Below are 14,575 nucleotides of genomic sequence, written 5' to 3' on the forward strand. Positions count from 1 at the left end.
GGGACGGTGTGTTCGCCGTCTCCACCGGGAACTCCCGGCCCTCTTGCCCACGGCGGACCTGAGGATCGGCACGAGTTGGGGTGGTGCATTCGCCGCCTTTGTGGAGTGTTCTCCATCTCGGCCCCTCCACTCTAGTCGTTGGGCTCTGCGTCTCCGGGGCATGCGAGCGCCCCGGATTATCGTTCCGCGTACCGCGCCGCGTATTTAGAGACCACGCGTGTCTCTCCGCCGCACCTCGCCGGAGGTATCACCACCGCGCCGCGAACCGACCGCCGCCGGCTGCACGTTGGCTAGGCTCGCCCGGCCGTCTCCACCGTTCCTGTAAGGATGCACGACGCCGCGTGTCCTCCGCTCCGGGAGTCAACCGACGCGGGCACTCCGCGTGCAGCAACCACCGAACCGCGTACCGAGAACCGTGAACCGCGTACCGCGTACCGCGACGCCGAGTCAAGCAGGTGCATTCCGCCGTTGCACTCCGATGCGAGATCGTCGAATTTAAAGCTCGCGAACCGTCAACACGAAGCCGCGNGCCGCGACATAACAACACACCACGACGATAACACCGCGCCCGCTCCCCGCTGACACCGCGAGATCCTCGCAGCAAGCGACAGGTCTGCTCCAAATAAGTTCCGGGAAACACCGATCCGCCGAAACGCCGAGCGAGCCGTCAATATACGACCGAAACATAAACACGGGATTCCGTCACCGGCACTGTCATCGCAATATTTACCGGCGTTAAAAGACCAACGGAAAGCACGGCCTGTTATCCTTAAAGCTGTACAAAACATCGCGGCAATAATTAAATAAACAGCGTAATATTTCCACACGCGTTCGATCACTTATTCGCTCACTCACTCACTCATCCACTCACACACACGCACACTCGCACTATAAGACACCTGAACATCCGGCGAGCTACGCCAGGGCTATCGACACCGAAACACGGTCGACCAGCGACACCAGCAACGACCACCCCGTCGGCCAGGACGGGACGAACGTCCACCGATCGACGGGGTACGGGTCACATATTTTTTCCTGAATACTTGCAGGGATAATCGTCAAACTTCCTATTTATTCGGAGTAAAAGCTATTATTCATAATAATGAGTATATTTAACTTTTAATGCATGAATTTTTTTTTATTACTGAATTATTTTTTTTAGGTTTATAGATAGTCCCAGAAAATGAGAAAAATATAAAATAGAATCTAAATAAAAAGAATTATCTTTATTTTCAAAATTTTTCGTACTTGCAAAAATGCAACACTGTGCACAAAAGACATTTCTACAGTTACTGGTGAAACATTTTAAAACAATTATTTTTTTGTTAAAACAGAATAATACCCATACACATTTTTTCGCATATTTTATCTGTAAATCCATTACAACCTGGAAACTTGTATCTAATTATATTCTCTGCGAACACTGGCCAGTGTGCAATCTGATCAGTTCGTACTTCTTTTGGAAGCATATATTGAGAATTGCTTTTGTGCCTTTTGGATTGTATATTTCGTTCTAAGGAAGAATTTGGTCTTCCACGTTTAGGTGTGCCTTGATTTTGACATTACACAGACATTTTGCTACTTCAATTCTACATTTTGATTGATTTATTATTTCAGTATGTTTTCCTTTTAGGGTCATTACTCTTTTATAAAGTAGCCATGCATTCACCATACATAGATCAAGTAAGTGATAAAAAATGCGTATATACCATTTTCTACTCTTTAGTTGAATTCGATATCGGTCTATAAAACTGTCCATTAAATTGACACAACCCATGATGATCACCAACTGATGAACTGTCACTGTATTCACCAACAGCGTCATCTATCAGCATAACTTTGAACTGTATATTTAAAGCACATTGTTGCAAATATGCAATTATGAAGTGTTATGAATTATTCCTAAGGATGAGTATTTTACATGTGGAAAAATAAATATGTTACAAATTTGCAACACTATGCATTTAAGGGTTAATTAGATTCGATTATGTGAAATGTTTCATACGAAGGTAAATTTTTTTAAAAAAAGGAAAAAGAAAACGGAAATTATTTGTGATTCGACCTAATAGGTCACGTGAAGCACCATTCATATAAATACAGTAGACATTATTGTCTGAATAAAATAGATGATACCATTAAGGCGCAAAGACGATTGAATACGTCGATTTTTCAGAACTAGCGGAAGATGGTATCAGTCTTCACTGAGCATGAGGAAGGTGCTCAGTATTATGCTAATGAGAAGTTACAAGCCAATTAGGATAACCGCAGGCAAGCTGTACACCCTGAACTTGGAGAACTTCGCCGTAGTAAGGAAACATTTTTAAAATAAGAGTTGATGTGCTGAATTCGCGGGAGTCGTGTTAACGCATTGCTTTTTTTTAACCTGGTGTAGCAACTTCAAAAAATAGATTTTTTTTTGCTTAATCGATAGTTTTTCATCTCTAGAAAATGTTCCCGAAATCCCAAAAATAAATTCAAAATTTTGCGGGTTGAAACGAGCTCGCTAAGTACGCATGCGTAAGCGTTCCCAGAGGCCCCAAAGCTACAGTGCTCACGAGAGTTTTAAAATGCCTTTAGGAACTCTTGTATTCTGTTGGTAATCTTGTAAGTATTATATACATCAATGTCAAAATGTCAAAAAAGAAAAAAAACTTGGTGGCAAGGGTAAGCTAACTGACACCTTGATAAAAAAGCTTACAAAATACTACGGCCTCGCAATAATGAGAAATCCAGAATCTGTGGAAAATATGCAAAGAGATATAATGGCCACATATTTGCATAGTATATCGACTGATAAGAAACCAAGACATGAAAATTGTCCTTCTGCTGAAGATTCTTGGTGTAAATTTCGACACGCCGAAAGCCTAGGAGTTCCATACACTCACCCAGAGCCTTTACATCCAGTTGTAGCTGAAAGTATATTACCTATATGCAAAGACTTATCGAGAAAAGATTTACTTCAAAGATGTTTAGGCGGTTTCACTCAAAATGCAAATGAAAGCTTTAACTCGCTCATTTGGCGACTAGCACCTAAGCATCTACATTGTGGACGAAAGATTATCGAAATCGCGGCCTATTTAGCAACAACTATGTTTAATGAAGGTTACTTGTCATTGCTAGGAATCATGTCAGAAATTGGCATTATAATTGGAACGACCTGCAGAAATTTTTCTGATAAAGTTAATCAAAATAGAGTCACTTCTCAGAATCGTCGAAGTAAAAGCGCTAATAGGAAAATCGGTTTGCTGCACAAAGAACAACAAAATGAACTTTATGAGGAGGTAGAAGGTCTTCTGTATAGTCCAGGGATAGCTGATTGATAATAAAGTTGAGTTAAATAAAAAAAATAATAGTTTATCAACCTTTTTTCTTGTTTGAAAACTTTAAACGCGTTTATCTCTAAACTATGTTTTTGAAATTGGCGTGCAGTATAACTCAAACAATTTTTGAGATATCAATATGATTTTTTTTTTTAATTAAAGATAATTGAATTGTCTTATAGTTATACCGACAATTAGAACTAAAACAATTGTTTATAAAAAGTTATAAACAATATCACGCGCAAAATTTAGGCCATAAACGAAAATTTAGTTTTAAGTTGCAAATTTTTCAATTTCTTTTTTTTTTTATGTTTCTTCGGTATAACTAGAAACTACTTTCATATAGTTGACAAAAAAAAATTTTTTTTTTTTATTCAGATGATTTCACGAGATGCTAGACTGCACGCCGTTTGGGAAGAATTTCCAAAGGCGCCTTCGTATACGTGCTGTCACTTGGTCAATTATTGAGATAAATAGACGAAAAAATTAATTCATACTCTTCAATATATGTACAATAAACTCTGTTAATTGCAAAAATATATATTCAGTAGTTTCGTCAATAAAAAATCTCAAAAAAGTGCTTGTTTTTTGCGTTCTACACTAGGTTACCCCCTTAACCCTTTGAGCGCTATGAACCCATATATGGGTTCTCACACAACCATTCGTTTTTGGCTATGAACCCACATATGCGTTTTCGCATAACCATTCGTTTTTGGCTATGAACCCACATATGCGTTCTCACGCAACCATTCAGTTTAGGTTATGAACCCACATAATAATTTATTTTATTTATTTTTTCGTACGGAATGGGCAGTCCACGGCGTACGCTTAACGCCGACAACGTCTGCTCAACGTGCGCTCTTTCGTAAAAAGTACGCAGTCCACGGTGAGCTGTCTCTTACGGATTGGGCAGTCCACGGTGAGATGCCTCGTGCGGAGTGGGCGGTCCATGGCGCACGCTTAACGTCTGGCAACTCAGCGCTCAAAGGGTTAATATCGTGCGCTCGTCATTCTCTTACTTCACGGTTCTCTGTTCAATATAGTAAGCATTCACTATGCGAACACTGATACTCGATGACAGTCTAACTGCAAACATCCGACATACCTCTATCTGTTTTTCTGACAATTTTGGTGAGTTACACTCGAGGGCGACCGCAGATTAAACTCTACAGAAAAATTAATCGTAGTACGAGATGTGTCGTAATTACTGTAAATCTGCGACTATCTCGTTATTATGAGATTTTGCGGTACGTACGCAACATAAAATAACTTAAACACGTTACTTTAAGAATTTGAAGAATGAAAAAGCTTTGGTTGTTTCTCTTTATATGTTGTGTATAACTGAAGAAAATTGTCGATACTGGTCTTAGAGTACCAAATACATAGAAATTAGATCTTCTATTCGCGCGATATCCGTATATTTAAGAGATATTCTTAGAGAGTATTGTTTATCGTCTGCATATTGATCGCGTACTTCACATGTTGGGTTCAACGCAATAATTAACTTGCAAATGTTTTAGATATTCAGGATGTTTATCACACTTACAACCGTGAAATATATACTAGTAAAATATATTTACAAGGGAAAAATTATAAGTAAAATTTATGGAGTTCGGTCGCCTTCAAAATATACGATATAAGTAATATGTTATTAAAGTGTAGTATATCAACGGTGATGTAACATACTTAAATATCGTTCATTACACCTGGAATTCTCACTGTATAGACCGTAATAGCATAAGGTACGATGACGATGCACGTATCACCTTAAATTGAACCAGGTGAAAATTATCTCGCGTCGATTTAAAGAACGACAATCCACATTGGTTCGGAGAAAGAGATCTTACCGAGTTGAAATTCACGTACGACAGGACAACAAAATTACCCGCGGTCATTTGAAAAGGGCTCTTGCTTCTCATCATGATCATTATGAGAAGTTTCCTTTGTTCTGTCGGCATTTTGTACCACTCTACGTTGTATCTACAAATATGTAAAAAATTTATATCTCTCTCGATATACTTTGATCAAAATAATTACATTATTCCCTGAATAATAACCGAAACAGGAGAACATCCATTAAAGCCTATGGCTAGAATATGGTAAGCAATAAACAATAATTGAAAATAAGATCGAAGCGTGAAAAAACATTTCTGATATAAAAAGCACATTACAAAATTAATTTTGCAACCATTTTTTGGAGAATAAAGTTGTGATAAATTTGAATTGTTTCTCCTGAATTTGGAAGAGAGTTTTTTTTTGTGATCTGCTTTTTATGTCAGAAATTTCTCCATGTATTGGTTTTATTTCGAATTATGGTTTATTTGCTAACTTTATTCGTCTAATCATAGCCCGTTAGAACAAGTTTTAATAAAACAGTAATATTTATTATTCTTTTTTTGCATAAACGGAGAATGATAAAATGAATGAGAATGGGAAAAGGTTATATATATTTTTATTTGTACATTTCTTTGTAGAATCTATTGGCTTAATCAATTTTTTTTATTGGGTGAGTGCAAAAGTGCATGCGGAGTTTGTGAGTAAAAGTCAGACAGTGATTAGGCAAACCAAGTTCTTTATTCAATCAATGATATATTCTCCATCGTTGTCTATAATCTTTTTCCAACGTTCTGGCAGCATACGGATGCCCCGATCATAAAAATTGCGCGGTTTAGATTCGAAGAACGAAGACACGACGTTTTTTAAGGCATCCAAAAAGTCAATTTTTTTTCCATTTAAATGATTTTGCAATGACCGGAACAAGTGATAATCAGAAGGTGCGATATCAGGAGAATACGGTGGATGAGTTAGGACATCCCATTGCAGGCTGTTCAGTTTGCGCAGCGTCTGTCTCGAAACGTGTGGTCTTGCGTTGTCGTGGTGAAAGACTACGCCCTTGCGATTTGACAAAATCGGACGTTTCTGTTTGATTTCTCGATTCAGATTGGTTAATTGGCGACAGTACTTGTCCGAATCAATCGTTTGACCAGCGGGGAGAAACTCAAAATAAATTATGCCCTTGCAATCCCACCAAACACAGAGCATCACCTTCATCGGGTGTAAACCGGCCTTTGCCATTGCTTCACCATGCTCACCTGCCTGTTTCCATGTGCGTTTGCGCTGAACATTGTTGTACAGGACCCATTTCTCATCGCCCGTCACTAATCGATCCAAAAACGGCTCGTTTTTGAGCCGCCCGAGTAAAAAAACGGCAGCAGAAACTCGCTGGATTTTGTTCCTCTCCGTCATCAAATGGGGCACCCATACATCGAGCTTCAAATCGAAACCGATTTTTTTAAACGCCGAAAAGCGGTTGATCGGTCAACGTTAAGTGCTGTAGCAACTTCCTCTGTTGAAATTCGCGGAGTATTCTGAACTAAAGTTTGCACAACATCGTCATCAATGTCTGAAGGTCGACCTGAGCGTGGCTCGTCTTCAAGGTTAAACTGTCCGCGGCGAAATTTCGCAAACCATTTTTCCACAGTTCGTTTAGCTGGTGCTTGATCTTGATAAACCTCTTGAATGTTTTTTACGGCTGCTGCAACGTTTATTCCTTTCCAAAACTCGCAAAGCATAATATGCCGTAAATGCACCTTTTCGACACTCATTTTGAAAGTAATCTTTCTCGAAGCAGTTCGTATCTACACAAATTCTTTTGTTTGAAATGAACGCTGCATACGTCACCTTTCCAACGATATGTCTTACGGAGATGGCGGTATTAATGACACAACTTTACGCCGCTTCTAACGCCATCTATTGCACCTCCGCACGAACTTTTGCACTCACCCAATACATTCAATGTTTAAATGTTTAAGAATTTGTTCATAACAATTTGTTGCAAAATTAATTTTTGCAATGTGTTTCTTGTCAGTTATATTTTTTTATTCTCCGGTTCTGTTTCCAGTTATTATTTTTTGCTAACTTTACTAGTTTAGTCATAGGCTTTAATGAATTAATCTTATCTGTATTTCTCCGTTTATGTTAAAGGTTAATTGAAGGTACAACGGATGTTTAGATAATTCGCAGATCTGTAGACCTATATGTGATATATGATGAAACGTACGCGGATTTGAAGACTTTTTCGCTGGAATCTATGATTTTCTGACCTTGCCAATTCTCAAAGAACGTATTGAGAAGGAGCGCGCTCAGATAACTGGCGTACTTGAGAACCCGATCGATGTCTTCTATATTCGTTATCACCTACGCAAATGTAATTATAGAAATAAAGCAATAATTCTCAGGTAATTGAGGAGTACCTGAAATCCCAGGATGCTCAAAACCGATATGTTAGCTCCGACATGCACGAAAAGAGGTATCTTGTATATTGAATCCATAATGGTAACGAATCTAGCACAAGACATGTGTGAAAACGTTGCTTGAATTACTAACAATTAATGATAATAACGCATTAATGATAGTAATCGCATAAACACATATACCGACTGTATCGCCTCTGCATGCCTTCGGATACTGTACAAGATGTTCAAACGAATTTGATCCCGCCTAGACATTAACATTAAATCACAGTTGTCGTTTTCAAACTTAACCGCATATTCCAAGCGATATCTAGAATTCAGTCGTTTATGTCGGACATATAAAAAAAACGTTTTTGAACTGAATATCTGATCTCAAAATTAATCAGAGAATGACCTCAGAGCCACAAACAAACCGCAGCAATGTTGGATGAGTGTTAAATACAATACATCGAACGTGATCATCAAGAGTGTATAAAACACGACACACGTGGAGCTATGTATAAAAATTGGAACATAGTGCGTCTCTACGTCGATTACCACGTAATTGATGTGATAAAGCAGTCCCACTTGCGCGTCGTGCGTGATATTTGACGAATTATTATCGCCGGTTTCCGCATCGAGAAGCTTAGTTAATAAAGTCGCAAACACAAAAATGACGGTGTGGCTGAACAAGACACCTAATTTAGAAAACATCATGCATTTTTAATGTAATATAGAAACAGAGAAAGAAAGAGGAGAAGGAGAGAGGATGGAAGCGTATTAAATTATCATTGCTCTAGATGAATATAAACTCACCCGTGTAAGCGTAACCTAAATTTCGGCCATACATCGCGTACAAATGCAATATATTAGTCTCTTCGTTCGATTTTGAGGAGAGACAATAATCTCGGATCTTCATTAGAAGTGTCCTTATCTGCAGCTCAAAGTCAATTTAAGTACGATTTCGTATCGTTCGATTGTTCGTATTGTTCGACCCTAATTGTAATTGTTTCAACCGATACTTATCGGTTTCGGCAACCGTTGCTACTTCTTTTATTCCTTTCTTTTATTTATTTATTTACGCACCTCCGGTAATGTGTATACCGCACAGACCAGCTTGATCATTGACACTACACCAAGAACTAACAACGGCAAACAGTCGACCACTTGGAAAGTATCTGGCCAAACTTCGATCATGCCTAGTACCTGCGTTCGGCACAGACAATATAGTTTACATGACAATATATGGTTTACATGATGATAACTGAATCGTGTAATTTCGTATCGTTCGCGATCATAATCGAACCGCTCGATTTTTCGTTAATTTTGTATTCCGCTACGTCGACTGATCAGAATTCTAGTGCGCCGCAAAAAACAGGCGATTTATAGTATATGTACATCTTATATGCGTCGTCGTTGCGACACTAAGGATATATTCATTGAGAAAATGATGCTTATATATGAAATGTATAACAAATTTCGGGACGACGAAATATCTTGGTAAAATATAAGTTTGACCTTGAATGTATCGTTAAAGTCAAGGTCATTTAAATTTTTTAAGTGGAACACATATTTTATCGCATACTCTTATAGCTTTTTTTAGACCTCTTAAAAACAGTAACAAACTATATTTTATCCGCTTTGGGTCAACCGTTCCGAAGTTATTGAGTTTTTCTGGTAAGATGTCAATTGATTTGAAATCATTCTCAAATCTAAACAGTTGGCCTGTACCGAGCAAATATCAATGTAATATTTTCAAAACATCTTGAGTAACTGACACACACGCACACACGCACACACACAAATACACTGCACCAATCTTACCACGTCCATCTCACCCTTTCTCCAATCTCATTATATCCTACTTACCATTTATACACATGTCAATTTCCTCTTTCATACGCGAATATAATACGATAGTCTTATTTATTTCATCTTTGGTACAGCTGTAGTCACCGACATTTTAACGTAAAGAATTTGATAACGTCGAAGCTGATCTAAAGCAGATAAAATTAAAATGTTTCGAAAAAGGTGCTATAAGAATATGCGATAAAAATAGGAGGTCCCGTTAAAAAAATTGAAGGCGACCTTAATCTTGGTGACGCCAATCAAATTGATGAGACTAATAAATGGAATTTTTTAAACCTTATAACTTTTGTCTGAAATATTTTTTATAAAATTTACACTTTTCGAGATGTTTTACTATTCAAAAACATTCTGTATATGTACAATTTTTTATAAATGATCAATGTTAGATTTTCTTTTGCCTCTCAATAAATTTTTAATTGATTAAACAAAAAAGACAGTGTTGTGCATATGGTACTTCGTGATAATCAAAAACCTTTCCGTCGGATATACCTCGAATGTTAAACCAGATCCAAGTACCAGTAGAAAGCCGAAATATATTGCACGACGTTTGTTTGTTGTATGATAAGGCCATAGGCCGCTAACGCTCAACAGAACACGAATAATATTGTAATGCGACTGCTGAAAGAACTCGTCGGCGTTGCCCGTGTCCTCTTTTTTACTTCTATCGCTTTGTTCCATATAAAAACGAGATACAAATTGCCTCTGAGTACAGATCGCATTCAACCTCTTACTGAGAACTTCGTTTAACATTGATTGCCGTGTACCGTAAAGTGTGCGTGTGTGTCACCGAGATGCTTACAGAGCGACAGCAATGCGAGGAGGAAATGTTTTGCGATCGATCGTAAAATTATAAGACTGGTCTGGCATAAATTGCGAAATAGGAGAGACCAACGGTGTTATCATCCAAATTATCTTATCGGCCAATATATCTTAGTCGATCTAACAGAGACTACGACAGGTCATTTAACTTGCAAATGGCAATATTTTTTTATGTATACATGCACAGTTCTAAAGGAGTTATGACAACTTTTCTGATATGACACATAAAATGAGAGAAGTATAATCATGGCCGAAGAAAATGTTTTTATTAATTTGGCCATCCGTTGACATTAATGGACATGTTCGAAACTCATTCTAATATCGATTCCAGTTGTATCTTGAAGTTTCGTATTAGATGTATGTTAATTTCATATTAATTCGTGATAATTCCAGATAAATGCTGCTTTAACATAATCGAATAGGAAAAAATATATTTATTATCGTTGCATACGTATATAATTTTGTGACCGTAAAATATTTGTATGATATATATTAGTAACCTGCAGCGTTCGAAAATTATATGGGTACGCTAAATATACAAGGGTGGGCTAAAAGTCTGGATACGGTCTAATATTTCATAAAGCAATTTTGAGAAAAAAACATTTTTAAGAAAAGTTATAAAATTAAATAAAATTTATTTAGTGATTTTATCAGTTTGACCTTGGGTGGAGGCGTCAAGTCAAATGAAGATCAGCTTTGTTTTTTTTTAATCATATAGTTTTCTTAACCCGGGAAAAAATATTATATATGAAATTTACTCATATACGACTATATATAATTATATATGTCAGTAACGAAAAAATAATGTTGTTTACAAATTATATGTAAAAACAATCGAAGTAAATGCTTCTGGCTACTTGTGCTTTTGATAGCACATAATATCGACATTTAATTAAATGACATAACATCATTTTTTTCGTATAGATACGTATAATCATATATATGACCACATATGTGAGCAAAATTCATATATGATTTTATTTAATTATATATAATCATATATAATCATTTTTTCCGGGAGTACAAATCAATTTTTATATTCATTCTGCGTATAAAAGTACTAGGGTAAGATCATCGAAAAGGGAATACTTTTCGAGGTATTTTATTTTTTATTCTGATATTTTTCAGCATAAAATATGAAATGTGTCATAAAGTAGTAAATTCTGAACGTTTTCGGCCTGATATACAAAATACGCGCCAATTCCAATATATCGTTCATAGATCGTTTTGTCGGGAAGTTGCCGCACGTAAAGAAACACCCAAAAAATGCTTTACGATAACTTGTTCGTTTTATTTAGAACACAGAGAGAACGAAGTGAACAAAGAACAAAGAATAAGCGAGTAGATAAACTGATTTCTGGCGCAGAAAGACTATTTCCCTAGTCTAGTTTAAATCGAAATACCAATTATTGTTTTTGTCGCGACTCTCTATTGATAGGCTGGTTATTTGCGCTGGAGGTCAGCTGATTGGCTAGGGTTGCCACATCCACTCCCTTTCCAATAAATTGGCCACATGTAGGAACGAAAGAAACATATTTTCTTGAATAGGTTCTGAAAGGTTTGACAAATTGCTTACCGTTTGCGATTTTAGATTGAGTTTGTTGTGTCATTGGTACTGATGTTGCTATGTCGGTTGAGCTTCTTGTTTGACTGTGAAATTGGTCCGGATTGATCCTGTCTACGGAGATGTTAACATCTTTACTTTACTTTGTATTCTGACGGTAAAGATACGATTCTCGATTCTCTTCATGACTTCATATTTTTTGTAAGGTGATTCAGAAGTTTGCATACGGCGTCAGTTCTGATAAAGACGTAATAGCATTTACGAGGTCTGTTCAAAAAGTATCGCGAATTTTGAATTTCCGCGAGTTACGTATATTCGATTTTTTTGTGGCGTTATGTTGGTAATCATGTCCCTCACTTATGCCGACAAGTTCGGCCATTTTGAATATTCAGTTTATCTTTGACAGCTGTTTTGCTTAGACGTGTTTTGGCTCGTCTTCGATTTTTGCCTATTCCAAAAAGTGGATCAAAGAATCTGTATCAAATTTTGTGTGAAAAACAAAATTAAGTACGCGGACGCATTCCGAATGTTGACTGTGGCATATGGTGAAGCTACCTTGGACCGAAGCAACGTTTATCGGTGGTACAAAATGTTCTCAGAGGGACGAGAAGATGTGAACGACGAAGAGCGTGCCGGACGCCCAAGCACGTCAACAACAGACAAAAACATTGATGAAGTGAAGAAAATAGTATTGGCCAATCGTCGAATCACCGTTAGAGAAGTTGCTGAGGACCTAAACATATCGATTGGCTCGTGCCATTCGATGTTTACAAACGATTTGGGCATGAGACGGGTCGCCGCGAAACGGCGATGCTCACACATCGTTGCTTGTGCGCGAATTTTTGGCCAAAACAACACACTAATGATGCCGCAGCCACCGTATTCCCCAGACCTGGCCCCCTGTGACTTTTTCTTGTTCCCGAAACTGAAGAGGCACATGAAAGGACGACGCTACGCTACGATTGAGGAGATAAAGACGGCATCGAAGGAGGAGCTGAACAAGATCACAAAAAATGATTTTTTGAAGTGCTTCGAGGATTGGAAAAAACGTTGGCACAAGTGTATAATATCTGATGGGGATTACTTTGAAGGAGACAAAATAGATATTCATGAATAAATAAATAATTTTTGAAAAAACACAAAATTCGCGATACTTTTTGAACAGACCTCGTATATAGATTTTTGAGCGTCAACATGGTTCGGTTAACATGATGAAGGTAATGGCCAAAGTTCTCTCATCTGTTCTCTGAATTTTTCTATAAAAACTTGAAGATCGGCAGACATTTCTTCTTCGGTGAAAAACTCACTAGGAATTCGTAGCCGAGGTCCACCATGTTGCTGTTAAAGTCTGTATGTCTTCTTTGGAACAAGAGCGTAGTCTTAGTAATATTGTTGGTAATGAGTCGATCCAAGGCTTATCTTGATTGCACGTTAAGGGGTTAGGCCAGTCTAGGATTTTCAAAAAATCGAAATTTTCTTTTTTGCTTAAAGTACACTTTAGGATCCTAAAAACATTATTCAATTGGTAGAATAGTGAAAAAAAAATTTTTTCCTTGTCCAATCCGCTATAGTGTCGAAGCGTTCGGAGCGGGCGACGAGCGCATTTTCTACCTGCCGCGGCGGGCTTCCTTTTGTCCCCTTTTTACGACTCTCTTACCCTCTGCACTAATGTACCAACGGGGCTTGAGGGCTCTAATGGTTCCCCAAAAGGTCGTTAGGAAGTGCTAGTTCATCAATACAGCAGGATTCTCGTCGCTTTTTGGATTCGTCTCGCTAATTGGATGGAAGACTGGTAAAGTTGTGGACGTTTCGGTAAAATGTAAGTACTGTAAAGCATGCAAATTTTGGAAAACGAAGGAAGGTACAGCAAGGTACGAGGAATGGTTGGAAACCCATGTCGACGAATACCAAGCTAACCACGAGGGCTCTTCGAGCCTCATGGAAGTCAATGCTGTTTGCGAAATGTTCCAGCGCTCTGAATCTTTACACAACCTGAAATATACTAGCTATATTGGAGATGGAGACTCTAAGACATATACGGGTATCGGAAATTCATCACCTTATGGAGATTCGATTGTCCAGAAGAAAGAGTGTATCGATCACGTCCAGAAACGCATGAGTACACATCTCCGGAATTTAAAAAAGAAAACAAAGGGTTTCGGCGGAAAAAGTAAACTAACTGGCAAATTGATCGATGAACTGTCAATTTATTATGGTCTAGCGATACGCAGAAATCATGAATCTGTAGAGAAAATGAGAACTGCGATCTACGCAACGCTAGATCACAAATTATCAACAGATGCCAAGCCCAAGCACGATCATTGCCCGAGCGGAGAAAATTCGTGGTGCTCGTGGCAAAGGGCCAAGGCCACTGGAACTTTGGACGAATATACACATAAACCACCTTTACATGAAGAACTATACAAGGCTATATAACTCCAATTTATGAAAAATTAACCAGTGATGACCTACTCACTCGTTGCATAGGCGGCTTCACTCAAAACAGTAATGAAAGTTTCAACGCTACAGTATGGTCGATGGCCCCGAAAGTGACATCCAGTGGCAAAAATGCACTTGACACAACTGTATATATTGCTGCAGGTACTTATAATGATGGCCTCACAAGTGCCATAAGAGCTGCAGGTACTTATAATGATGGCCTCACAAATGCCATGAGAGTCATGCAGAATATAGGCATCAAAATTGAGCCGAACTGCTACAATTACTGTCAAGAGACTGATCAAAACCGCATCAAATTATCCGATCGTTCG

At 38.1% G+C, this 14,575-nt stretch overlaps 1 protein-coding gene and 1 pseudogene across 1 annotated transcript; both read left to right on the forward strand.

The window, feature by feature from the left end:
• The first annotated feature begins 2,207 nt into the window (after positions 1-2,207).
• On the forward strand, positions 2,208-3,320 carry LOC106748709. Its single transcript, XM_014627528.1, has 2 exons — positions 2,208-2,306; positions 2,610-3,320. Exons 1-2 carry the CDS (start codon positions 2,208-2,210, stop codon positions 3,318-3,320), a joined length of 810 nt encoding a protein of 269 aa, XP_014483014.1.
• Positions 3,321-13,742: 10,422 nt separating this feature from the next.
• Positions 13,743-14,447, forward strand: LOC106748711 (annotated as a pseudogene).
• The last annotated feature ends 128 nt before the right edge of the window (positions 14,448-14,575 follow it).

This window comes from Dinoponera quadriceps, unplaced genomic scaffold, assembly GCF_001313825.1.
Source record: "Dinoponera quadriceps isolate SergipeBrazil2010 unplaced genomic scaffold, ASM131382v1 scaffold3106, whole genome shotgun sequence".
Classification (NCBI taxonomy): Eukaryota; Metazoa; Arthropoda; class Insecta; order Hymenoptera; family Formicidae; genus Dinoponera; species Dinoponera quadriceps.